The 25,710-nt window shown below is 21.0% G+C and overlaps 8 protein-coding genes and 1 pseudogene across 19 annotated transcripts; 6 read left to right on the top strand and 3 right to left on the bottom strand.

Moving 5' to 3' along the window:
• The first annotated feature begins 646 nt into the window (after positions 1 to 646).
• LOC552569 (atypical kinase COQ8B, mitochondrial) lies at positions 647 to 4,334 on the top strand. Of its 6 annotated transcripts, none has more exons than XM_006562998.3 (11): positions 647 to 735; positions 1,266 to 1,459; positions 1,639 to 2,172; positions 2,264 to 2,483; positions 2,563 to 2,772; positions 2,895 to 3,010; positions 3,086 to 3,248; positions 3,328 to 3,530; positions 3,627 to 3,779; positions 3,862 to 3,962; positions 4,027 to 4,334. In XM_006562998.3, the coding sequence occupies exons 2-11, from the start codon at positions 1,268 to 1,270 to the stop codon at positions 4,199 to 4,201; spliced, it is 2,067 nt and encodes a 688-aa protein (XP_006563061.1). In that variant the 5' UTR covers positions 647 to 735; positions 1,266 to 1,267; the 3' UTR covers positions 4,202 to 4,334. The 6 variants fall into 6 exon arrangements, 5 of the variants coding, with proteins under 5 accessions (XP_006563061.1, XP_006563059.1, XP_624948.3 ...); XR_409588.3 differs by lacking the exon at positions 647 to 735 and adding an exon at positions 907 to 1,040 and having other exon boundaries at positions 3,328 to 3,552; positions 4,027 to 4,042; XM_006562996.3 differs by lacking the exon at positions 647 to 735 and adding an exon at positions 907 to 1,040.
• Positions 4,335 to 4,529: 195 nt separating this feature from the next.
• On the top strand, positions 4,530 to 5,911 carry LOC725055 (gamma-glutamylcyclotransferase). The gene is made up of 4 exons (XM_006563086.3): positions 4,530 to 4,720; positions 4,914 to 5,212; positions 5,282 to 5,386; positions 5,770 to 5,911. The coding sequence occupies exons 1-4, from the start codon at positions 4,616 to 4,618 to the stop codon at positions 5,789 to 5,791; spliced, it is 531 nt and encodes a 176-aa protein (XP_006563149.2). The 5' UTR covers positions 4,530 to 4,615; the 3' UTR covers positions 5,792 to 5,911.
• On the bottom strand, positions 5,686 to 8,920 carry LOC552532 (probable leucine--tRNA ligase, mitochondrial). Of its 2 annotated transcripts, none has more exons than XM_016916348.2 (7): positions 8,715 to 8,920; positions 8,230 to 8,623; positions 7,254 to 8,113; positions 6,806 to 7,162; positions 6,478 to 6,718; positions 6,152 to 6,389; positions 5,686 to 5,927 (listed from the first exon to the last, which is right to left on the bottom strand). In XM_016916348.2, exons 1-7 carry the CDS (start codon positions 8,803 to 8,805, stop codon positions 5,712 to 5,714), a joined length of 2,397 nt encoding a protein of 798 aa, XP_016771837.1. In that variant the 5' UTR covers positions 8,806 to 8,920; the 3' UTR covers positions 5,686 to 5,711. The 2 variants fall into 2 exon arrangements, with proteins under 2 accessions (XP_016771837.1, XP_006563063.1); XM_006563000.3 differs by having other exon boundaries at positions 6,152 to 6,380.
• A 454-nt stretch (positions 8,921 to 9,374) lies between these two features.
• Positions 9,375 to 10,945, top strand: LOC552517 (60S ribosomal protein L13). Its single transcript, XM_624893.6, has 4 exons — positions 9,375 to 9,529; positions 9,960 to 10,109; positions 10,278 to 10,527; positions 10,595 to 10,945. The coding sequence occupies exons 2-4, from the start codon at positions 9,967 to 9,969 to the stop codon at positions 10,859 to 10,861; spliced, it is 660 nt and encodes a 219-aa protein (XP_624896.1). The 5' UTR covers positions 9,375 to 9,529; positions 9,960 to 9,966; the 3' UTR covers positions 10,862 to 10,945.
• A 222-nt stretch (positions 10,946 to 11,167) lies between these two features.
• On the top strand, positions 11,168 to 15,369 carry LOC552508 (kinesin 6A). Of its 2 annotated transcripts, XM_006563002.3 has the most exons (16): positions 11,179 to 11,304; positions 11,496 to 11,623; positions 11,697 to 12,071; positions 12,158 to 12,325; positions 12,405 to 12,603; positions 12,671 to 12,809; positions 12,908 to 13,107; positions 13,169 to 13,273; positions 13,378 to 13,463; positions 13,529 to 13,659; positions 13,727 to 13,830; positions 13,889 to 13,993; positions 14,077 to 14,223; positions 14,356 to 14,508; positions 14,578 to 14,814; positions 14,881 to 15,369. In XM_006563002.3, exons 3-16 carry the CDS (start codon positions 11,860 to 11,862, stop codon positions 15,067 to 15,069), a joined length of 2,175 nt encoding a protein of 724 aa, XP_006563065.1. In that variant the 5' UTR covers positions 11,179 to 11,304; positions 11,496 to 11,623; positions 11,697 to 11,859; the 3' UTR covers positions 15,070 to 15,369. The 2 variants fall into 2 exon arrangements, with proteins under 2 accessions (XP_624886.3, XP_006563065.1); XM_624883.6 differs by having other exon boundaries at positions 11,168 to 11,304; positions 11,496 to 12,071.
• Positions 15,100 to 16,730, bottom strand: LOC552492 (dual specificity protein phosphatase 3). 2 transcript variants are annotated; one of them, XM_006563001.3, is made up of 5 exons: positions 16,672 to 16,730; positions 16,565 to 16,598; positions 16,121 to 16,308; positions 15,837 to 16,060; positions 15,100 to 15,749 (listed from the first exon to the last, which is right to left on the bottom strand). In XM_006563001.3, the coding sequence occupies exons 2-5, from the start codon at positions 16,583 to 16,585 to the stop codon at positions 15,547 to 15,549; spliced, it is 636 nt and encodes a 211-aa protein (XP_006563064.1). In that variant the 5' UTR covers positions 16,586 to 16,598; positions 16,672 to 16,730; the 3' UTR covers positions 15,100 to 15,546. The 2 variants fall into 2 exon arrangements, with proteins under 2 accessions (XP_006563064.1, XP_624869.1); XM_624866.6 differs by having other exon boundaries at positions 16,565 to 16,705.
• A 516-nt stretch (positions 16,731 to 17,246) lies between these two features.
• Positions 17,247 to 23,301, top strand: LOC411857 (charged multivesicular body protein 4b). Of its 2 annotated transcripts, XR_409589.3 has the most exons (6): positions 17,384 to 17,564; positions 17,875 to 18,052; positions 18,166 to 18,416; positions 18,487 to 18,546; positions 20,111 to 20,182; positions 22,992 to 23,301. XR_409589.3 is itself a non-coding variant. In XM_395324.7 (4 exons), exons 1-4 carry the CDS (start codon positions 17,384 to 17,386, stop codon positions 18,540 to 18,542), a joined length of 666 nt encoding a protein of 221 aa, XP_395324.2. In that variant the 5' UTR covers positions 17,247 to 17,383; the 3' UTR covers positions 18,543 to 18,600. The 2 variants fall into 2 exon arrangements, 1 of the variants encoding a protein (XP_395324.2); XM_395324.7 differs by lacking the exons at positions 20,111 to 20,182; positions 22,992 to 23,301 and having other exon boundaries at positions 17,247 to 17,564; positions 18,487 to 18,600.
• LOC107965471 lies at positions 19,404 to 23,279 on the bottom strand (annotated as a pseudogene).
• A 334-nt stretch (positions 23,302 to 23,635) lies between the features above and the next one.
• Positions 23,636 to 25,396, top strand: LOC724846. 3 transcript variants are annotated; one of them, XM_016916384.2, is made up of 9 exons: positions 23,636 to 23,978; positions 24,049 to 24,081; positions 24,174 to 24,218; positions 24,367 to 24,432; positions 24,514 to 24,651; positions 24,761 to 24,832; positions 24,904 to 24,973; positions 25,051 to 25,082; positions 25,165 to 25,396. In XM_016916384.2, exons 1-9 carry the CDS (start codon positions 23,886 to 23,888, stop codon positions 25,180 to 25,182), a joined length of 567 nt encoding a protein of 188 aa, XP_016771873.1. In that variant the 5' UTR covers positions 23,636 to 23,885; the 3' UTR covers positions 25,183 to 25,396. The 3 variants fall into 3 exon arrangements, with proteins under 3 accessions (XP_016771873.1, XP_006563066.1, XP_006563067.1); XM_006563003.3 differs by having other exon boundaries at positions 23,637 to 23,978; positions 25,051 to 25,396; XM_006563004.3 differs by lacking the exons at positions 24,049 to 24,081; positions 24,174 to 24,218 and having other exon boundaries at positions 23,639 to 23,978; positions 25,051 to 25,396.
• Positions 25,397 to 25,710: the final 314 nt, after the last annotated feature.

Here is a 25,710-nt window from a genome sequence, read left to right as displayed (position 1 = left end):
TAGTTTAATTAATTGAGATTACCTCAGGATATATAAACAAAATAAATTTATAATCAATGATAATTTTGTAGAAAATGTTTAGATTTAACTTATTAAAAGCTTATTGCAAATCATCTCAAAGTGTTTATAATTTGTTGTAAAGTAAATTTTGTTTTTCTAATTATATAAAAGTACAATGAGAAAAGTATATAAATGTGTATATAAATAAAATTGTAGAGCTTATAAGGCATGGATAAATATAGATATTGAAAAAAATAATGAGATTAAATGCAGTTTTTGTTTATAAAAATTATTAAAGCAGTAATGCTATTAAAAATAATAAATAATATTTTAGTTGAAATTATAATTTTTCCAATAATATATATATATATATATATATATTCTAATGTTACTTTATAAACATATATATATTTATATTTATATATATAAATAGGTAAGTAAATATATTTTTATTATAATAAATATATTAAACAAATATTTTTAATAAATTGTAGAATTTATTTTTTAATTAATAATTAATAAACTATTGTTAACAAATAATTTAATAACATTAATAAAAAATATGATATAATAAAATAATAATAATAATATTTTCTAAATAAATTTTAGAAAAGATTATTATAAAAATACAGAATTTTTATAACCTTAACCACAATATAATTAAATAACATTTTACAAGTTAAAGTAAATAATAAATAGTATAAAACAATTCTGATTTTAAGCATGAAATTCAAAGTAAGAAAATTGTATCATTTTTATATATTGTCTTTAGATATTATATATTTGATATTATATACATATTCCACATATCCATATATATCCATGTTTATGCCATGTTCAAATATTATATTACACAAAAATTAATTATCATAAAGTCATAAAATTTATATTAAATAAAAAATCGATTATTGCATAACAAAATTATTTTTATGTAAAAATCACATTTAATTAATATAAAATATATCTATAAGTAACAAAATAATACTAACATATGACCCTATTGAAATAATACTAATATAACCCTATTTGTAAGTTTCAAGGTCTGTATTTATTTTAAACACATGCAATATAACAAAAATACGTTAATATTCAAGTACGTAATTTTTTAAAGTTGCAATTCCTTATAAGTATTTTGTGTAAAATAACCTATTATATGATTATTAAAAAATAAAAGACAAACATAATGAGAACAAAATAAAAATAATTTCATTTATTCAAATTATATATCAGTAATATTTAAAAATTAATTCATAATTGCATTACAGAAATGTCTCAACATCGAATGTCTGATGTCATTGGTATATTTAAAGGAGCTAAAACAGTAGCTGATGCTATGCTTAAATATCAAGAAGAAACAATTACACATTTAATACAGACTTCATCTTTAAAAATTACTGCAGAAAGATGTTTGACAAATAATTTAAAAACATTAAATAATATAGAACCAAGTAAGGTTCCTGTAAGTTTCAAAAATAAGTAGAAATCATAAAGAATTTATATATATCTTCTTAAAAAATATAAATATAATAAATAAAAATATGAAACATAAATATCTTTAAATAATAACTACTTGTTGTATTGTGATTATTAATATAAATTAATTTTATAAATTAATAATAATTTAATTGTAATTTATAGTTTCAAATAACAAAAGAACTTAAAGAAGTTATAGAACGATTAAATGTTATTGAAAAAGGTATAATAGAATTTATAAAATTAAAAACTAAAGAAGTCACAGGATTGCCATTAAATGTTGAGATACCTATAAAAACTAAAAAAACTAAGTTATATATTTATAATCCTGCTAAAGATCCAAAAGAAATAACAATAGAAATGGATATTTCAAAAATGAAATATAATTCTGAAAATAATTACACAAATCAAGATACACAGGATAAACCTGTGAAAAAATATTTAACTGTAAAAGAAAAAATTGAAACCATTTCCAAATTAGAAAATGAAATACCTAAGATTGTACTTTCTGAAAAAGATAAAGCAATATTAAAGAAATTAGAATTGGAACATGAAAAAAATATAAAAAGTCAAAACATAAAACAAGATGAATCAAATGAATCAAAAATTGATGCTGAAGTTATTAAAATAGAAAATACAAAAATAACTTCAAATAGTCCTCAAGTTAAATTAAAACCATCTGTTAGACCAAAAAAAACTGTAAAATCCTTTATATTTTTATATTATACTTAAATAATTATATTAAATTATATAATATATTTTATTAGATTAATAAATTTTTATTTTAAAGCTTTCACCTAATGCAAAAGCTCAAAAAGTTCCAGCTACTAGATTACAAAGAATGATGAGCTTTGGAACATTAGGAATTGGACTTGGTGTTGGAACTGTTGCAGAATACACACGCAGAACATTTGGATTAAAAAAACAAAGTCTTGGAAACACATTTGATAATCTTTTTCTTACTAAAGCAAATGCAGAAAGAATAGTTTCTACTTTATGTAAAGTAAGAGGTAAATATTCTAAATGTTTTTATTTCATTTTTTATCAATTTATGATCATATATTTTACATATATTTATATATGTAATAGGTGCTGCTCTAAAAATTGGACAAATTTTAAGTATACAAGATGAAACCATTATAAGTCCTGAATTACAAAAAGTATTTGAACGAGTTAGACAAAGTGCAGATTTCATGCCAACATGGCAAGTTGAGAAAGTATTAAGTACTGAATTTGGACATGATTGGAGAAATAAATTAAATACTTTTGAAGATAGACCATTTGCTGCAGCTTCTATTGGTAATTAATTTCTTTTTAATTAAAAATTATATTTTTCTTTTTTTTTTTTATTAAAATTTTTTTTTTTAAATAATATAAAAATATTTTTTAAAAAATATTCTTTATGTAAAAAAATATTGTAGGTCAAGTACATCATGGCACCTTATTAAATGGACAGGATGTTGCAATTAAAATTCAATATCCTGGTGTAGCTATGGGTATTCAAAGTGATGTTGAAAACTTAATAGGCATAATGAAGGTATCAAAACTTTTAATTTTGATTTCATTTTAGATTATAAAAAATAATTTTTATTTAATGAAAAAATTTTTATAGGTTTGGAATATTTTTCCAAAAGGTATGTTTATAGATAATTTGGTAGAAGTTGCAAAACGTGAACTTGCATGGGAAGTGGATTATATCAGAGAAGCAGAATGTACTAGAAAATATAAACAATTAATGGAACCTTATTCAGATTACTATGTTCCAGCTGTAATTGGTAAATGAATTAAACAATATTAAATTAAAAATGAATAATATAAATATAGAAGTAATAATTTAATTTCTATTTAATTTAGATGAATTATCAACAAATCAAATTTTTACAACTGAAATGGTAGAAGGAATTCCAGTAGATAAATGTACTACTATGGATATGGATACAAAGGAACATATCTGTAAATTAATAATGAATTTGTGCCTTAAGGAATTATTTGTTTTTCGATATATGCAAACTGATCCAAATTGGTCTAATTTTCTTTACAATACTAATACAAGACAAGTATATAAGATATTATTAAGAAGTTAATACATTATTATTAATGCATATTATTAATAAATTTGTAATATTAATTTGTAATATTAATATAATTTTTAGTTAATATTATTAGATTTTGGTGCATGTCGAGATTACGAGAAATCATTTATGGATAAATATATTGAAGTAATTTATGCTGCAAGTGAAGGCGATCGTAAAAAAATTTTAAATTTATCCAGAGACATGGGATTTCTTACAGGATATGAATCTAAAGTATAATATAATATTTTTTAGCAAGTTCAAAATAGATTATTAAATCGATATTTATTTATTTATTATATTACATTAATTTCAGCTTATGGAAGAAGCTCATGTAGATGCAGTAATGGTTTTGGGACAAGTATTTGATAAAAATTATAAATATTATGACTTTGGTGGACAAGATGTAACTAAAAGGTAAGATTAGTTTATTATTAAAATAAAAATTTATAAAATTAATGTACATGTATATTGATTGCAGAATTCAGACATTAGTTCCAACAATAATAGATCATAGATTATGCCCTCCACCTGAAGAAATTTATAGTTTACATAGAAAATTATCAGGAATTTTTTTACTATGTGCCAAACTTCAAGTTAAAATAAATTGTCGTGATATGTTTCGCGAAGTTTATGCAAATTATAAATTTGGATAATATCATTTTAAATTAATATTTACATTTTATATATAATTAATTAAATATAAACATAATTTCAATTAATATATTATTTTATTTATATTTATAATTCACATAATAAATATTAAATTATTTATAAATACTTAAAAATAATTTATTTTTAATATAATTATTATAAAATAATTATAATAAAATATATAATTATATTTTTAATTATTATAATATTAAATAATGTTATAATAGAATATATATTTTTATTTTCAATTTATATTTCGACAACTTTTGTTTAAATAAAATCTGTTTAATTAGAATATATTTTATTTACAAATTTCGAAGATATAATCAATATTGATAATGAGGAATGATCTTAACCTATTTATTCGTTAGTTTCAATCAATAATCTTCACAAAATTTTACGAACGAATTGATAAAATGTCTAATAAATTTTTATATTTTGCATATGGAAGCAATATGTTAATGAAAAGAATACATATTAATAATCCAACTGCAATACGAAAAGATATTGGTTTTTTAAAGGTAAATATAAATAGTTTGAAAAAATTTTTGGTTATTAATTTATGATATTTTATAATATTTTATTATTTCAATCTAAATATATTTTATTATATTTTATATATTTAATATTTGGCATTGTTTTTTGTGTCTGTATTTTTATAATGTATCTTTATTATAAATTATTATATTTTATGCAAATATTGAATTATACCAGAATTTCAGACTAGATTTTTTAACACATTCAAAAAGATGGGGTGGATGCTCAGCAACAATTGTACCCACGAAAGATTATGTTGTATGGGGAGCAATTTGGGAATTAGATGAATGTAATATGTGTACTTTAGACAATCAAGAAGGTGTTGCAGATAAATTATACTTTCCATTAGTAGTTGATATAGAAACAGTTACTGGTAAAATATTAAAATGCAGAGTGTATCAACAATGCAAAAATCCAGATGAACATATAAAATTACATTTACTACCAATACACAGAAGACCTTCACCATTATATTTGTATGTTATATTTAATTCTATAATTTATTTAACATTTATTATGTAATTATTAATTAATTTTTTTTATAGAGAAACAATAATAAAAGGTGCACATGAAAGCCATTTACCACATGATTATATTAAATTCTTAGAAACAATACCACCTAATGGATATATGGGAGAATATGATATTGGGTAAGAATAATTGTTTATTATTAAATTGATTTTCATTATAAATTTTTTTTATTATTTATATTATATTATTTTATATATTATTTATTTATATTAACTTCACTCATTTTAAATAAATAATATATATTTATATATATAATATAAATTATATTATAATTTATATAAAATATTATATATATTAATATAATATATATTATATAATATAAATAAATAAACAAATAAACAAGATATTATAATTAATTTCAATATAGATTTATAGATTTTCTATATTTTAACATTTTATCTTTAATATAAAAAGTTCATTTAATAAAAAATTATATTCTTCTTATTATGCTGTTACAATTTTTGCATATTTTTTTGTCAAAATTAATATTTCTGGATCACAGACTTCCTTTACAAGAAGTTTAGATTCAAGAATCTTACAATTCTTTAAATGTTTCTGGACAAGAGGATCATTCTCTATTAAGTTAAGAGCTGTCTCAAGTGATAATTTTTCTATTTCACATTTGGGTATTTTAATTGTTTTATGCAGTATATTATTTATCTGAAAATATAAAAATTATAATAAAATATAAAATATAAAATATTACAATTATTGATATATTTATATAAAAAATTTAGAGTATTATTCTCAATTTCTAAAATATAATTCTAAAATATAATTGTTATATAATTGTATCATAAATAATATAATGTAAATTCATATATAATATAAATAAAAATATAAATACTTTAAATTAAAAAAAATATAAATAACTTTAAATTTACCTTGACAAGTAATTTCATTTTATAATTCATATCTATTTCTGGCCATTTTTGGTCTAGAACATCTTTATCTAATTTTATTTCATCCTCATTTATAAGATGATATTTTGCCGCAGAAAATAACGACCATAATTCTGAAGCAAAATGCGGTGCAAATGGTGCAAGCATTATAATTTGAACTGCTAATGCACGTTCAAATTCGCGACTTTTTTGTATACATTCCATAGATACCCTATAGAAACTTAACATTAAAAATTAAAAGTTTAATATTAATTAAAATTTCTGAAATTATTATAACTCTTAGTATAACATAAAAATACAATATATACCTATTTGTAAGTCCTTGCATTCTTGATATTGCAATACTTAATTGTTGAGTTTTAATTATATTAAAAGTTACAATTTTTAAGAAATAATTTCGGCTGTCAAACATATATGCATCATCGTTTATAAATTTAGGATCAGTAGGTTTTACCTTAAAATTGTTTAAACTTACTCCATTACGATAATTTGTAAAAGTTTTTACTACCTTCCATAAGCGGTTTTGCCAATTTAATATTCCTGGCATAGCTATATTTTATAGATAAATATAAATATTATTTAATATATAATAATGAAAATTTATGTGAATGAATATTTATTATAAAACAAACTTACTATTATCATTGCAATACTTATCCGATATTGGTGCTTGATCAGCTAATATAAATAGCCTTGTTGTATCTATTCCATATTTATCTATAAATTTAATAGGATCAATGCCATTATGTTTTGATTTAGACATTTTTTCCCATGAAACAGTTACTTGTTCTTTAGTATTTTTTTCTACATATTCTCCCTTGTTTTCTTCTACTTCATCTGCTTTTAAATATTTTTCTGTATTTTTTACTTGATACGTTTTTCCTAATACCATACCCTGAACAAGTAATCGTTGAAATGGCTCTTGGCTAGGTAAAAGTCCTTCTGAATGTAAGAAATGACTTATAAATCTAGCATAATATAAATGTAATACAGCTGAAATTATACATTAATTTGAGATTTTTTAATATTATTATTATTTTAAATATTATTTACAAAAATCTAAATATAAAAAAATTAAATATACCATGTTCTTTTCCACCCACATATAGATTAACAGGAAATATTTCTCTTACTTTATCAACAGCAAACATTTCTTTCATATTTTTTGAATCAATATATCTCAAATAATACCATGAACTATCTACAAATGTGTCCATTGTATCTGATTCTCTAATTGCTTGAATTCCACATTTAGGACAAGAAGTATTTAACCAATCCTTAGCTTCATGTAATATAATCTTTTTATTTGAAAATGTTATACTTGGTAAAAGTACAGGAAGTTCATTATATGGTACTGGTTGAATACCGCAATTTGAACAATGAATAATTGGTATTGGTGTACCCCAATATCTTTGTCTAGATATTAACCAATCCTGTAATCTTGAACTAACTGGATATCCACCAATTTTCCATTTTTGTGCTTTAGATAATATATCTGATTTTTTACATTCTATTGAATGTTGTTGAAATTCAATTCCAACTATTTTAGAAAATTCAAAATCATCCATTGAAGCAAAGGGTATACCAATATAAGTATCTCTAGAATTTGGAAATGTTACTTTATCTGTTACAAATATTGGTAATTCATTTCCATTGAATGGATTTAGTACTTTGACATTCATGATTTTAATTCCTTCTGTCACATCTGTACAGTATTCTGGTCTATTCAATAAACTGTGTGGAGATATTGCAACAAATTTTGCATATTCAATAAATTCTGGATAATTAGTCCAAACATTTATCGTTTTTGGATAATTTAGGATATTTCCTATCAATTGTAATTCAAAACTAATACCATCACATTTACCAATCCAATTTTCTTGTATTGTTTTAATATCTCTCCAGTCTATCAATTTTGGATCACTTAAACCTTCAAACAATGACCTAATCACATATACAAATAATTATAATTTAAATTATATATAACTATAATTTATTATTTCTAGTCTTATTATATTATAATATATTTTAAAGATTTAATTCAGTTTTTATATATTTACTTAGCAAATGATGTAGTCCTAATAAACCATTGATTTAATAATCTTTTTTCTATTTTAGCACCTGATCTCCAAGAGCAATTATTAGCATCAACTTGTTCTTCTGCTAATACAGTTTCATCAATAGGATCCCAATTAACAAATGATTCCTTTCTATAAACCAAATCTTTTTCAAAAAGTTTTAAAAATAATTCTTGTGTAAATTTATAATATTCAGGATCACAAGTAGTAATTTCTCTATCCCAATCAAAAGAATAATTTAATAATTTTAATTGATTTCTCATGTTTTTAATATTGTCATATGTCCATTCAATTGGATTAATTTGTTTTTCAATAGCAGCATTTTCAGCAGGTAATCCAAATGCATCCCAACCAATTGGATGAAGAACATTATATCCTAAAGTAAGAAAAGAATAATATTCTTTGAATATCAAATAAGAGATAATAAAATATTTATAAATTAAAAAATTTCATTTTCTAAATCAAACCTTTCATTCTATAGAAACGAGCAATGGTATCACTTATCGTATAAACTCTTACATGACCCATATGAAGCATTCCAGAAGAATATGGAAACATTGATAAAATATAAAATTTTTTTTTTTCATTATTTGTATCATCATAATTTTTATTTAAATTAATTTTGTCTTTCCAATATATTTCTATTTCTTTTTTTATTACATCTGTGAGTTTTACATTCTAGAAAAATAAATAACAGTATATATTATTGCAATAAACAAATAGTAATATATAATGTATAATTATATATAATAAAATGTAAAATATATAATATATAATATATAATTATATTATACATTATATTTCATAAATTATGTTAATAATATAAATTTTTATTTTTTACTTTATTTATTTTTTGAATAAAACATGTACCGAAAATTTATTTATACCAGTCGAAGTATAACGAATAATATTTTTAAAAAACTTATAATCCTTATAACATAATATAGATTTTGTAATCTTCATTTTTTAATATTTTTTTAAATTATTATTATTATTTAAATTTATTTAAAAATTCTGAAATTAAAACATTGAACTTATGTAGTTATCTAGAAAGTTGCCATATTTGTATAACTTATGTTAAAAAAACTACATTATACGTTATTATTATTTTAATAAAACTATTTAATTTTGAAGTTTGATTTTTGTCAATAAATAATATTTTAATAATATAATTTTATTATTTAGTTTAAATTCCAATTGATAAATATTATTATATGGAAAATTAAAACTTCCGTTAGACACCATTAATTCCTTTTCCGGTGTGTGTTGTATAAACAAGTTCGTAAGTAATCTTTTAAATTTGAAATCTAATTGAAAATGTAACATCTTAAAGTAATATTTTGTAATATAATAGAAAATCATTATTATTTATGTTTTGAAGTGTAATTAAGTAATATAATTGTAATTTCTTTTGAATAAATAAAAAAATTTTGTGACATTAATTAGGTTAACTTTTTTTCATATATATTTAATTTATAATAAATAAAATATTTATTTTAATAGAAAAATGTATAACATAATTATAAAAGTATTATAAAGTAGTATTAAAGTTATAAAAATTTTATTTAAAAAAGAAATTAAATGTTTTGTTTACATTTTATAATAGTAATATTTCTAATTTAATAATATATATTTCTTAAATTTAATAAATATATTTTAAAATATTTAAATTAAAAAAATTGTTATTGAAAATAAATATATTTTTGTTTTAGTTTAATCATGGGTAAAAGAAATAATATGATTCCTAATGGACATTTTCATAAAGATTGGCAGAGATTTGTGAAAACATGGTTTAATCAACCTGCCAGAAAATATCGTCGTAAACAAAATCGTGTAAAAAAAGCCCGTACTGTCGCACCAAGGTAAATAAAAAAACAATTTATTTTTATTTTTAAAATTTTTTATAGTATTTTTTATAATATTTTAATGTTTTATATAATATTTTTAATATTTTATATAAATTATATTTCTATTTATATTTTAACTATATTATTAATTTTAATAATTTAATATTCTTTTAAAATTTTAAGACCTGTAAAACTTTTAAGACCTGTTGTTCATTGTCCAACATTTCGTTATCATACAAAAGTTAGGGCAGGTAAAGGTTTTACATTAGAAGAATTAAAAGCAAGTGGTTTAAATAAAAGATTTGCTAGGACTATTGGAATTGCAGTAGATCCTAGAAGACGTAACAAATCAGTTGAATCTTTGCAAACAAATGCTCAAAGATTAAAAGAATATAAATCAAAATTGATTCTCTTCCCATTAAATGAAAAGAAAGTAAGTATAAGATAAAATTAAAATATATAAAAAGCAAATTTTAAACTAATATTATTTATAATAAAAGCCTAAAAAGGGTGATGCTAGTGAGGAGGAGATGAAACTTGCTACTCAAGTTAAAGGAGAAATCATGCCAGTAAGACACCAAGCACCAGCTAAAGCTAAAGCACGTGTGATTTCTGAAGAAGAAAGAAAATTCTCTGCATATGTAACTCTCCGTAAAGCTAGAGCTGATGCTAGATTAGTAGGAATTCGTGCGAAACGTGTAAAAGATGCAGCAGAAAATCCAGATGATGTTACCAAAGTTGGTAAAGATAAAAAGGCTAAAAAATAATATGAAATTTATATTATAAAAAATTAAATATAATAATTATAAAATTTATAATTATAAAAAATAAATTGTCTAACGAAAAATAAATTTTTGTTCATTATTTTTCTATATTATACATTTTGATGAAAATCAATATATTTCAATGTTATTTACTTATAATTCAATATGAATAAGAATGCAAAATTATAATCCCTTTTTTCTTTTTCTTATTGGTAAGAAGAGTATTTTAATAACCAATCATGTATGTATATAGAATATTTTTTACATAAATGTTGGTAACACTGTTTGTTCCATTTTATAACTAGATTTAAATTTTGAATATTACTGCAAAGTAACGGTTTAGAGTTTGTGAAGTTGTATCTATTAAGAAATATATACAAGTTTCAAACAAAGAATTAATTTTAACAAAATAAAAATAGATTTATAAAAAGAAAAATGAAGTCTGTGTAAGTGTTACTTTTTTGATTTTAATACATAACAAAAATACATAAAGTTTATTGTTAATATTATATTTTGTTATTATTATATTTCATCTTATAAATTTTTAACTTTCAATATCTAACTTTTTAATATATATTACTTATATATAATATGTAATATGAAATTTAAAAATATATATAAAATATTAACATTTTAGACGTGTGAAACCACCAGGTTCAACTCGTAAGCCAACAAATCGTCCAAGGGGCAATAATATATTATCTAAGGATCCAGTGCAAGTTTATTGTCGTTTAAGGCCAATGCAATATTCTACTGATATATCATGTATGAAAGTTACATCTGATACAACTGTGGTTATTACACCTCCAGAATCAGCAACAAATTTTCGTAATTCTAGCAATAAAGAAATTCAGACAACATTTAGTCATGTATTTACACCAGATGCAACACAAAAAGATGTTTTTAATATAGTTGCCCTTCCATTAGTTGAAAATGTCATTCGTGGTAGAAATAGCCTTTTATTTACATATGGTGTAACGGGAAGTGGTAAAACATATACTATGACTGGTGAATCTCAAGATGCAGGAATAATGCCACGTTGTCTTGATGTTATTTTTAATAGTATTGCTAATTACCAGACAAAAAAATTTATTTTTAAACCAGATAAGTTAAATGGTTTTGATATACAAAATGAAGCTGATGCAATGCTCGATAGACAAAATGAACTTCATGCTGGGCTTATGTCACAAAGAAATGGAAAATCGGGCAAATTGTAAATATGGATAATACTTAATACTTAATATATTTAATGTAAACATTTTTATTAATAATTTTTGTTAATAAATAATTTTTTTATAGACGTAAAGTAGAAAGTGATAGTGATAGTAATCCAATAATTCATGACATTGAGGAAACAGAGACAATACAAGTAGATCAAGATAATGTCTATGCTGTATTTGTTACTTATGTTGAAATTTATAATAATAGTGTATATGATTTATTAGAAGATGAAGATATTAGAACTAAGTATAATAATATATATTCATTTTTAATTTTATTATATTTAATTTCAAGTAATATTATAATGCTAAAAGATAATTTTTAGAACATTACAGAGTAAAATAGTTAGAGAAGATGGAAATAAGAATATGTATGTACATGCTGTAACAGAAATTGAAGTAAAAAGTTCAGATGAAGCATTTGAAATATTTCAGCGTGGTCAGCGAAGACGAAGAGTTGCTCATACTGCACTTAATGCAGAATCAAGTAGATCACATAGTGTTTTCACTATTCGTCTTGTTCAAGTAAAATTTTTAATTATTTTTTTTTTATATAATTAATATTTACAAATAATAATAGATTTCTTTATAGGCACCTTTAGATTGCGAAGGTGAACAAGTTGTACAGGATAAACGAGTGGTATGTATTACTCAGTTATCATTAGTGGATTTAGCTGGTAGTGAAAGAACTAATAGGACTAAAAATACGGGACAACGATTGAGAGAAGCAGGTAATTATATTTTAAATATAAATCTTACAGTTAAATATTTAATATATGTTTAAATATTTAATATATTTTTATAATTATTTTTATCTGTTTTAATTTAGGGAATATTAATAATTCTTTGATGACGCTACGATCGTGTTTAGAAATTTTAAGAGAGAATCAACTTCAAAGTACAAATAAAATGGTACCTTATAGAGATTCAAAACTTACCCATTTATTTAAAAATTACTTTGATGGAGAAGGACAAGTTCGAATGATTGTCTGTGTTAATCCAAGAACAGATGATTATGATGAAACAATTGTAAGAATAATATGAAATATAAATATATAAATCAAAATAAATAAATTTATTCATATTTTAGCAAGTAATGAAATTTGCGGAAATGACACAAGAAGTTCAAGTAGCTAGACCAGCAATTACAAAAATAGATTTTGGTTTTACACCTGGAAGAAGACAGGCAAATAAAGTAAGATAAATAATAAAAAAATAGAAATATAATTAAATTTATATAATGTATAATTTAAATATATAATGTATAATTTAAATTTTTAATTTAAAATATTAATTAAGTTGTTTAAGGAGGCACGTAGTAAATTGCAAAAAGAAGGACGTCTTGAAGCTGCTGATTTAGAAATTGATGTTGGTTTAGTGTATAGGTAAGCATTATACATATATTTTTTTTATTTTTTCTTTTTACTTACTTAATTTTATTTTAATTCAGTTTGGGTGGTCCATTTCCTGAATTGGAAATTAATTCTCCACGTAATGATCAAATCATTACTAATTTAATGCATTTTTTGGAACAACGCATTAATAAACGGAATATATTACGTACTGACTTACAGCAAAAACGTAAGAATATATCTATCTTTTAATGAAGTTTAAAATATGTATAAATTTTGTTTGGTTGCATTTGCAGAAAATGATCTTAGAAAAATGTTAATGACAATGGAACAAGATCATATGAATTTAAAGATTGAAAATGCATCTTTAAAAGCAGCTAATTCACAACAAAATAAAAAGGTAAGAATATTTTTTTGATTATGGGAAGCATACAAAAAAAAAATTTATTTGCTTTTAGATTTCTGCATTAGAGGGTCATTTATGTAAAACTGAAGAACAAATTGATAGTTTGCTTCGAAAATTAAATCATGCAAATGACACAATACGTAGTTTACAACATGAGGTAGCTAATGAATTTATTTTTCTTTTTTGTATAAATGATTACATATTTTATTATATTTTACATTTGATTTCAATATTTTGCAGTTGAAAGATAGAAATATGGCATTAAATCAACGTTTAATAGATAAACAAAGAGTAAAACAAAAATACAACACTAAAATGCAAGTAGAAACTGATAAAATGAATAAGGAATTGGAAATAAAATTACGTCAACAACGTGAACAATTACAGGTAAAATAAAAGAAATGAATATATAAATTCATTAATATAATCAACATATTATATTATTCACTTAATTTCACTTTTAAATTTTATATTTATATTTTATATTTAAAATTTTATATTTAAAATTTTTTTGTTTAGAATCAAATGAAAGAAAAAGATGATAAATTAAGATTGGTAAAACAAATCTTAGTTGATGATAACGGTATTAATTCTGTACCTATTTCCAAAGATTATGCGACTCCTACTTCTAATTATATACAAACAAAAGGAACAGATTGTCGATCACGAAGAGTTAGTTTTTTATATTTTATATAAATGTAATTTTTTTGAATATATATTTTAAATATATTTTATTAACAGGATAAAGCAGCTACAGCAAATTTAAGATATAGACGTTCACAAAGCGCTGATAGATGGGTTGATCATAGACCAGGAGCACTTGTTCCTGTAGGAACTGTTCTTCAACCTTTAATGCGTAGAAGACGTAGCGTTACACGACTTACAGATCCAAAAGAAATTACAGATGGTGTATCCAGATATTGTCTTGTTGCACAAGAACATGATACGGATGGTGAACTTGAGACAAAATTATTCAAGGTATTTTTTTTTTGAACGAATCCAAAAAAAAGCATATTATTATAAAATATAATATTATGATGCTAGGGCGATATAATACCTACTAGTGGAGGAGGTGCACAAGTAATATTTAATGATATGGAATGTTTAAAACAATTATCTCCAAAGGCAAGAAAACGTAGTGGTCCACAGGATATAGAAAATATAAATGAAATAGGTTCCCCAAATCATTCATCTACTCTTAAAGAATCCAAACGACCACGAGTTGTAAATTAATAATAATTGCTAAGAATAATGAAATCAACATGTTTTTACAGTATTATATTTTATCAATTTTATAATTTATTAAACAAATTCATCAAATAAAAAGGTGAAGGTAAGAGGTGCGATGTAATATTGTATATATAAAATTTTACATCACAAACATGTAATCGCAATCAACTTTATAATTTTAATGAAATTTGTAAATAAATAAAATTTAGATTACATGATAATATTAAAATATGGATTACGCATAAAATATAAATTTTGAAATAATTTACAATGAATTTTATGTGTAATATGTAATGTCAAACAATAAAACTTTAGAATTTACAAATAGATAATAATGTATTGATAAACAGTTTGATTATATTCAATTTTTATATACAATTATTTATATACAATATATATTAATAAATTTCTATGCATTGTATACTGCAGATAAATCTTGTAAAATCTCATAGAAATATATCTTTATAATCCTCATTAAATCTATATTTGTAATCGTTGTCTTCGTAAATGATTATCTAATGTTGCTAATTGATTAAGAAAGCCACTATTTGGTTGAATAAAACGATTTTTGCGGACTGTACGAATTGCATCTGTTGCTAACATTTCTTTTTTAATCATTAAATATGCTAACACACATGTAGCACTACGTGAAATTCCTAACATACAATGAACAAATACTTTACCTATAATAAAGAAAAATTCAATTTAGATAATGTATTTTAAATATTATCATAAAATATTTTTCTTTTATTAAATTGTTGCAAAATTACCTCCAGAAGAAATAGCTTCATCAATAAAGTCTGCAATAGTGAAAAAATATTTGCTAATGTCTGTACTGCATAAATCAATAAGTGGCAAACCAAGATATTTTATTGTTATATCAGAATAATAATTCTTATTAGTGTTTACAAATCCAAATCTTTTTCCTTCAGCAGCATTAAGCAAATGTGTAATACCCAACATTTTAAGATATTTTTTATTTTTTGCTGTTACACTATAAAAATGCAAATTAAGATTTGATAAAAATGAAAAATATAATATTTATAATACTTACGCATCACCAATATATATTCTTGGATATACTTCATCACAATCAATATCCTGTTGAATACGATAATATTCAACATCATCTCGATTAGGATCAAATCCTGGTAGCATTTTATTTTCAGTTTGTGTTCTATACAAAACTTCTGTTAATTGACTTTGGGTGGTTTCTCCACCAGATAAATATTTTTCAAAGTTCTTAAAATAACAATTTTTATTATAAGAAGTAATAATAATTTTGGAATAATATAAATTTTTTTAATAGTTATTTTGATTTGAAAAATTATAAATATTCAATTTAAATATAATTTAAAAAAATTTTACATTTTTTATTTTTATATATTATTTATTTTAGTACAAATATTATTTTAACAAAAATCTTATAAAATATTAAAATGAAATAAAATTCCTTACATCATAAAATACAATTCAATTCTTTTTTTACAATACTTACATTTCTCAAATTAGTTTCCATTTGAAAAGGTTAGCTAAAAATTAGTATATATAAGTTAAATTAAATAAATAAAAGAAAATAATAGAATAGCATACAAAATTTTATACTTTTATTTTGGCGAAAATGATTATAACTAATTTTATCTTGTTTATATATAAATATAATGGTACATATATCAAGCATTCATATATAAAAATCACGATAATTATATACTTAAACTTATATTGTACATATATATTTTCTTGCACAATGATTTTAAATAGTAAATAAAAAATATGATGTATACATAATATAATATATAAAAAAAAATATAAATTTTATATTTCAAATATTTAATATATATATATATATATATAATTTTTAAGATAATTTAAATGAAAATATATATATATATATATATATTTGAATATTTGAATATTTTTTAAATTTATTATATTCTTTTTCCTAAAAATAAAACACGATTTTATATATATATAAAAATTTTAAAAATTAATTTTGAATCTAAATTTATTATTTAAATAATTAATATAATAATATTCAATTAATTTTTTTAATTATTTTTACTTTTACAGTTTTATTCATATATTTTATTTATATTTATTATTATAAATTTAAAAAAATTTAGACATTCCTTTTAATAATTTGAATGTATAGGAATTTTATAGTAACTTAGCGATGAGTCATAATACATATCAGTGCCAAAAGAAATATGGCAGTAGTATGTGATTAATGCAGAGTGCTTAATTCTCCTTAAAGTATATTTATTATATTTTTAAAAGTGTGATCATAATTTAAATTTGAATTAGATTTATTTACAAAATGAGTTTCTTTAGTAAAGTATTCGGTGGTAAAAAAGAAGCGGCACCTTTGTCAACAGCCGATGCAATACAAAAATTACGAGAAACGGAGGATATGTTGATAAAAAAACAAGATTTCCTTGAAAATAAAATAGAAATTGAAATTCAAACTGCTAAGAAACATGGAACAAAAAATAAAAGAGGTATCTATGACTAATTTTTTTTATTTAGTAATCATTTATATTAATAATTGACAATTTTCAATGATTAAAATAGTTTGTCATTGACGTTTCTTTATTCCGTATTTAATGTTCATTTATGCGTATTATATACTATAATTATTAATGTTTTAAAATGTTTTAAAAAATACTTTATTTATAAATTTATTCATTTATAAATTAAAAAATTTATATTGAATTATAAATTATAATATTATTACAAGTTGTTTATTCTGAGTAATTTTAACTTTAGTGATATATTAGAATGAATACAATAAAGAAACATGCTTTACAGCTGCAATTCAAGCCCTTAAAAGAAAGAAACGTTATGAAAAACAATTGCAACAAATTGATGGTACACTCACTACAATTGAAAGTCAAAGGGAAGCACTTGAATGTGCGAATACTAATACTGCTGTACTTACTACAATGAAAAATGCAGCAGATGCATTAAAATCTGTTCATCAACATATGTAAGAATTAATATTTAGTTTTATAATAGTTAATTAATTGATTAATGTAAAATTAAATAAATAATTTATTAAAATTTTCTTTATTAAAAGTATTTATTAAAATTATTCTTTAGGGATGTTGATCAAGTACATGATATGATGGATGATATAGCTGAACAACAAGATGTAGCAAGAGAAATTTCTGATGCAATTTCTAATCCTGTAGCATTTGGACAAGATGTAGATGAAGAAGAATTAGAAAAAGAATTGGAAGAACTTGAACAAGAACAATTAGATAAAGAATTACTTGGTATTGAACCTACTGATGAATTACCAAATGTTCCAGCTACTGCTATTCCAACTGCCCCAACTAGGACTCGCACAAGTAAAAATTTCAATGTATATGTATATATATTACAATAATTTTTAAACTAAAATATTGTTTATATTTATAGAAGCTAAACCTGAAGAAGATGAAGATTTAAAAGAATTAGAAGCATGGGCATCATAAGATGGTATTAAAATATTTGTAAAAATAAATTTTATAAGAAATTAATAGTTAAAATTAAGTATCTACAGTTGAAAATCAGAACAGTGTACGTCAATACATTTTTTGGATTCATACAATTATTCTAATATTAATAACAGTATTTTTTATGCACTGTTAAAATGATTAATTAAAATAATAATTAAGTTTTCACAATAGGTTTTTTGCTTTTTAGATACAAAAATTTTCCTATAAGAAAGTTTAAAATGTTATAACAATACAAATACTTATATTTAAGCTAATCAATATACTTTATTGTTGCAGTAAAAAATTAATTATATCAGATAAATTTATAATTTGCATATATAGTTATAATTGCTATAGATTGTATACATGTAATTAATAATGAAAAATACAAATTTATTATAAATTTTGTATACTGAAGATTAAGTCATAAGATATATAATTGCTTTTTAATATTTGAATATTATTTTAATGTATATATATATATATATAACATATTTTGAAATTGGCATTATAAGTTGTATGGCTTTTTAAACTTGTATAAATGTATCTGTCATAAATAAATTCATTCAAATGTATATTGTAATATACTGTATAATGTAATCATAAATGAAACAAATATAGTTGCATATTTTTAAATCAAAAAATTATAATTTTTGCAATGTTCTAAAAACATTATAAAATAATAATTATAAATAAAATTATAAATAATTATATTTTCTTTTATAATATTGAATTAATATATTAATAGCTTTCATAAATATAAATAAGAATTTAAATAAAATAGTTTAAAGAATGACGGATGCATTAAAATGCAATATATATAATTTGAATAATTTTACAAATATAGATATATTTAAATTTGTAAGAAAATAGTCTTTGAAAATTTAAAAATTTATTTTTATTTTAATTCATAATTCAATGATTAAAGTTTCAATTAAATAAATAAAAAATTATTATCAAAGAATTTCACTCTTATATGTTACAATGGATGTAGGAATATATTTTTTGTTTAATTTATTATTTAGCATTAATATGGGTAATGGATGTATAATTTAACAGAAAATCTAGCAATATCAATTTCGTAAGGAATTTTGGATTCCATTATAAAGTCTGTTGAAATATTAATAAAACCAAGCCAGATATGTTTTTCAGTAGCAAAATATATAGATATAGCAAAATTATATCCATATAAAATTAGATTATTAATCAATTAAAAAATTATTATTATTAATTAAAAAAAATATAATAATTACAAATATATTTTATTTTTAATTATATATAACATTTACAGCTGATGTAACAATTTCTACAAATTCATTATTTCAATAAACACTATGGTCTTATATTCTTATTAATATCTAATTCATTAATAATAAATAATACTAATCGTTTTGATATACCTTATTTTTTTTGATGTTGTAAAACAAATTTGCCAATAAAATACTCTTTCTGTAATAATAAATTGTTAATTAATCATAATTTGAAATATTTTGTCTTTTAATAATAGAAATATATAAATAAATTCTATGTACTTACATCTAATTTTATACTGTATCCATTTCCAGCTTCATATGGTGTAATAAAAGATGTCAATTCTTCAACCCAAAATGGAATAAATCTTTCTATCATAAAATGTTGTGAGTACACCTACATCTCATGCTCCATAATCTTTATTTATTTTCATTAATTTAGAATATACATGAAGTGCATATTCTGATGATATATACATATATAAATAATAATTGATTCACTAGTATGTATAAATAATATTACCATTGCATCAGAAGCATAGGCTACATTTACATTCTGTTAATTATATGAAATTAATATTTGTACATATGTCATAAATTTACCTAATGTTAATTAATAGAAATAATTAATAGAAACAAATGAAAATATTTACTTTATATGTAAAGGGGGAAAGATGAATATTAGAATTAGATAATTCTAAAAACAGTCCTGTTACTTTAGATCCTAAATTAATAACAATATATTTTGAAGTTACATTATTAAGAATTACTGATCAGCTGATAAATGATAATAAACAAATAATTTAAATATATATATATATATTTTTATTTAAATTATATTATTAATTTCATTATTTGATTTCCATTATTTTTTTACTTAAACATCATGATAAATACATGTTTGTTGTAATGTAGGTGAAGCCATAAAATAACTATTTTCAGCTTGTCTTATTAAAATACAATCATTTTCATATTTTCCTTTTTCATTTTGCATTTCTGTATGTACTATATTACTAACTGGTATATTTGTATCATTAGAACATAATTGTTGAACATTTTACAATTTCATTATGACTAGACAAAAAACTTTAAAAAAAAACACAATTATAATAATGAAATATATTTTATAAATATATTTTATAATCATAATTTAAATATATACTTTAATTTCGATTTTTGAAAATGAATTTATATCTATTATTCCCACCCTTTCTTTGCATGCTAAAAATTCTTCTTTCATGAAGTCAAAAAATTTATAAAAACTTCCTAGCAGCATAATTGCTTTCTTTTGCTCTTTTTTTAATGAAATTTATTTTTTTATTTGTGAATGTAAACATTACTAAATGAAATATGAAAATTAATTTCTCATTTTTATAAGTTGAATTAAAATAGAGAGGATAAAATAGAGACATTTATAAATCATTTTGACATTAAAAATTGCAGCTTTTTCTTCAAGAACAGAATATAATGATGAACAACACAATTTTCAAGCGTTTATTATAATTTATATTCACATTGATGAGGATACAAAATTGTATAATTTGTTTTAACAATTTCCTTTGTTCTTTGTTGTAAGTATTGTTTACTGCTATGTAAATATTTAAAAATCATTGTATACTAAAAGGAAATAATTTTTGTGTAGATTCCATTAGAACCATTTATTAAACATTCAGCAACTTTTTTAACTATTCCTTCTGCTCCTAAAATAGTAAGAAAAGAATTTTAATAATAGAGAAGATCTAAAAAATTTATAAATTGTTTAAAAATTTACTATATTTTACCTTGCAATAAATTTCCATTCATGCCAACAGCAACAAAATAATTTTTTACTTTTAGACTTTCTTCTAATATCCATCTACCATCTGGTGTAAAATTATCTAGATAGTTATATACTTTTGATTGTACATTTTTTAAAAATTAAAAAAATCATATACTATTTTATCCCATAATGGTTTCCAGTGTGAAATATCAATTGTAAGATGATTTTTTCAATTTTTTATAAATACAATACCATTCTCAAATGCAGGTTTTGATTTTGATCCAACAAATTAATAAATCTTCTATAAATTTATAAATCTAATTATTTATTATAAAGATTATAAGATAAATTTGTATAAATATATTAATAATTGTAAGATATATTAATATGTTAAATACCTTGCCATTCTTTTACATATGAATATGAATCATAATCTCATATATATAATAAAGCTATATTTATATTAGAAGAAAAAGGAGAAGAAATTGCATAAAATATTTAGCAGGATATGTTGAAATTTTAATTGGTGGATTGCATTTTAATTCTAATTCGCGTACCCACTAAATTTTAAAAATAGGAAAGAATTTATTTAAAAAATAAGATTAAAGTTATTTTATATTTTTAAAATTTGACTTTTATATCATCATTCCTGCACAATTAATAAAGTATTCACAAGATATTATTCCATATTGAGTTTTGATACTTTTTGTGGTTTTATTTTCAATATAAATTTCTTCTAAATACGACAATTTTCAATATATTTTGCTCCTCAAATTTTTGCTAATTTAACTAAAATATCACAAACTATATTAGAATTGGCTATTGCATCTTCCAAATTGCTTCTTCAATATCTTCAATATGTAAATATAGATATAATTGTTTTAATTGTTCTCTTTCTAAAATCTATACATTTTTAATTAAAAGTTGTTTTTAAATTTTAACTTTAAAGTTTATGTATCTAAATTTTACTTCATACATACACATAATATAAATCTGGCATTATTATAAGTCATCTTCTTTTTAAAGCTATCATTCTATCTTTGGTTTGAGCTAAATATATACTTCCACATTGTTTTAAACTTACATCATATCCCATTTCTTGTAATTGTTGGTATAATTTAATATTATAATTAAGTTTCTATGTGATATTAAAAGAACCAAATGTATCAGAGCCAAAATAAAAAGTTCCACTTCCGATTCTATGACATAAAATATTTTAATTAGTATATATTATAATAAATAATTTTTAAGTAAAATAATCAAAATATTAATAATTTTTCAAAACAAAATTATTCACTAATTTAATTATATAAAATATATAATGATAATAAATATAATGTGACAAGTAAAGAAATCTATAGCATTATTTTAAAATATTATTATTTATTTATTAATTATTTCATTTCATGTAAATAAACTATACCTATTTTGTTCCAGAATGAGTATATCGTTTCATCCATTAATAACAAGATGATAAGCAACTGAATTAGCCACAATTCTTGCACCTGCTATAACAATTTTTGTGAAGGTAATATTGTTGTATGAAATGGAAATTGTTGTATGTGAATCATGATTAAATTTTCTATTTTTATTTTTATCGATTTGATTAGATTTAAACGTTTCATTTTTATAGGTTATATTATTTAAATGATTTTTATAAGTTTTTAAAACTATTTTTTGCAAAGTTGTAATGTGAAAACATTTTGAACTTGCATGTTACAGCATTAAATAATATGAAAAATAATAATTATGGTTTTTATTTACTTTTCTAAATAAATTGTAGAAATTAAAATTCTAAAATATGTTGACTGTATGGATGTTTTCTTAGATATTAAAATTTTCGATATAAGAATAATGATTTTTTTAATTAATCTAAATTATCACTTAAAAATAAAAATTAAGAAACTTTATATAATATTTTGATATTTTATAATTATTAAGAATTTTGAAGAAAACAAATTATTTTTTATATTAATTATTTTTTCATTATTTTAATATAAATAATATTTTAATATAATTGGTAGATTGATTTGTTTGAAATTATTTAATTTAAAATATTATTGAATTTAATTTTGGATACATTTAAATATTTAATATAATTATAAATGCGCGCTAAAACTTTTTTAACGATAAATCGAAATATTTAAATTTCGATAGATTTCGATTCTCAAATCTCTTCGATAAAGTGATCATTCAAAATGGGAACGATGTTAGATCTTCGGTTTTTATTAATATCGTTTTTATCATAAATTCAAGCGTTTCTAATTGTTATTTGTATACTTTTACTAATTATTTTTATTAGGAATAATTATTACTACAAAATTCTTTATAATGTGGTTCATACTTTTCGCAATCTGCATCTTTAAAATAACGTGTATTTTTATCTTCATTATCTATTGCGTTGTCACTTTTCTTCTGGTTATGGTAAGAATTTTTTTCTTTTATTGTAATCGACAATACTTTATGTTAACCAATAATGTTGTTTATGACAAAGTATAACGCTCAAACAGAAGAATTGAAAAAATGTGTAAGTTTAATAATATAATTTTTCTTTTTTATAATATTTTAAGATTTTATGTATTCTACAATATGTAAATTATATATTATTACATTTCTTAGATTGTACCTCAAGATACAAATGTGGAAGAAGAATTTCCAATCGAAGTCAGTTAAAAAATATTTTTAATTAAAATTTATTATTAAAAAATTATGCTGATATTAACATATTATATTATATATTTTTCTTAACCACAATTATCGATTTTTTTTATACTTTCGATTTCTACAAATGATTACATGTTGATTATTTCAGAGTCGCGATAGCGTAGATGATAAATTGGAAATATTAACGGAAAAACTTACGGAGAAAGAACATGTGGTAAGAAATTAATTTGTTTTTTCATACACATCTTTTATTAAGTTTTTCTAAAAGAAATATAATTAGTTTTGCTATGCATAGTTACAAAAATCGCAATGTGAAATAAAAGATGCAGAAAAAGTATTGACTGATTTGGAAAATAAAACATCTTCTTGTCGAGATCGATATCGCTCATTAATGATTGATTTGAAAAAAGATATTCGGAAGACTGAAGATGAGGTTGGCGTAATGATATAATATAATATAATATAATATAATATAATATAATATAATTATTAAAAAAAAAAAGAAATAAAAGAAATTATGATATTATGATTATATTTAATAGGTAAGAATGTTACAAAATCAAATTTCAAGTTTATCAATTCGACGAGAAGCTCTTCGAAGTGAAGTATTAAAGGTAATGCTTTAATTGCTTTAAAGTTGACAATACATATAAAATATAAAAAATAATTCATAATATAATTACAGCAACAAGAAGACTATCAAAAAATGCTCAATAGTTTCTCTAAAGAATTGGAGAATAAAAAAATATTATTCTGTACGTTATTATAAAGTTTTCTATTTTGTTTTAAATTTGCTTTTTATTATTTTAATTGATTTTTTAAATGTTTGTAGCTTCGAGTATTGAGAAATCAAGACACCCTCGTGTGAGTTATTTCATTTTACCATAAAAAAATTTTATCGTCTCCTTGTATGCATAATAATTAATTTTTTATTAAATGTTCACAGTATTGTTTTTCATATTAAAGAAAGAAAATTAGAACAAATAATTAAGAAGACATTATCAAATACTACTTTATCGAACATCGATTTAATATCGGTCAGAGAATAGTTGTTTTTGATTGAGTTGTAACGTTTATTTATTATTCATAATATGTATATTTAAGTAAATGATCGATATGAAAGTTTCTTACTTTCAAATGCATATAAAAATTAATATTGAAACAAAAATTTAATTCGATTTATGAATTTCGATTAATTCGTACAAATTATTTCTTATATAGAAAGCAAAAACAAAGTGCAAAATATTATTTTTATTGATTAATAATCAATTAATAACTAATAATCAATTAGTAGTTTATCAAAATAATAATTTTAATTAATATTTATAAATTTTTATTTCTAAATATCTTGAAAATGATTTTTTCTTAAGATAAAACAGATTAGTATAAAATATGAAGTTTATAATTTAAACTTTAAATATTGCATGATATTAAATGTAAACAGTAAAAAAATAATATAATATTTAAAAATGATAGAATTTTTGCATACAAA

Source organism: Apis mellifera, linkage group LG14 (genome assembly GCF_003254395.2).
Source record: "Apis mellifera strain DH4 linkage group LG14, Amel_HAv3.1, whole genome shotgun sequence".
Taxonomy (NCBI): domain Eukaryota; kingdom Metazoa; phylum Arthropoda; class Insecta; order Hymenoptera; family Apidae; genus Apis; species Apis mellifera.
This window is presented reverse-complemented; position numbering and strand designations above follow the sequence as displayed.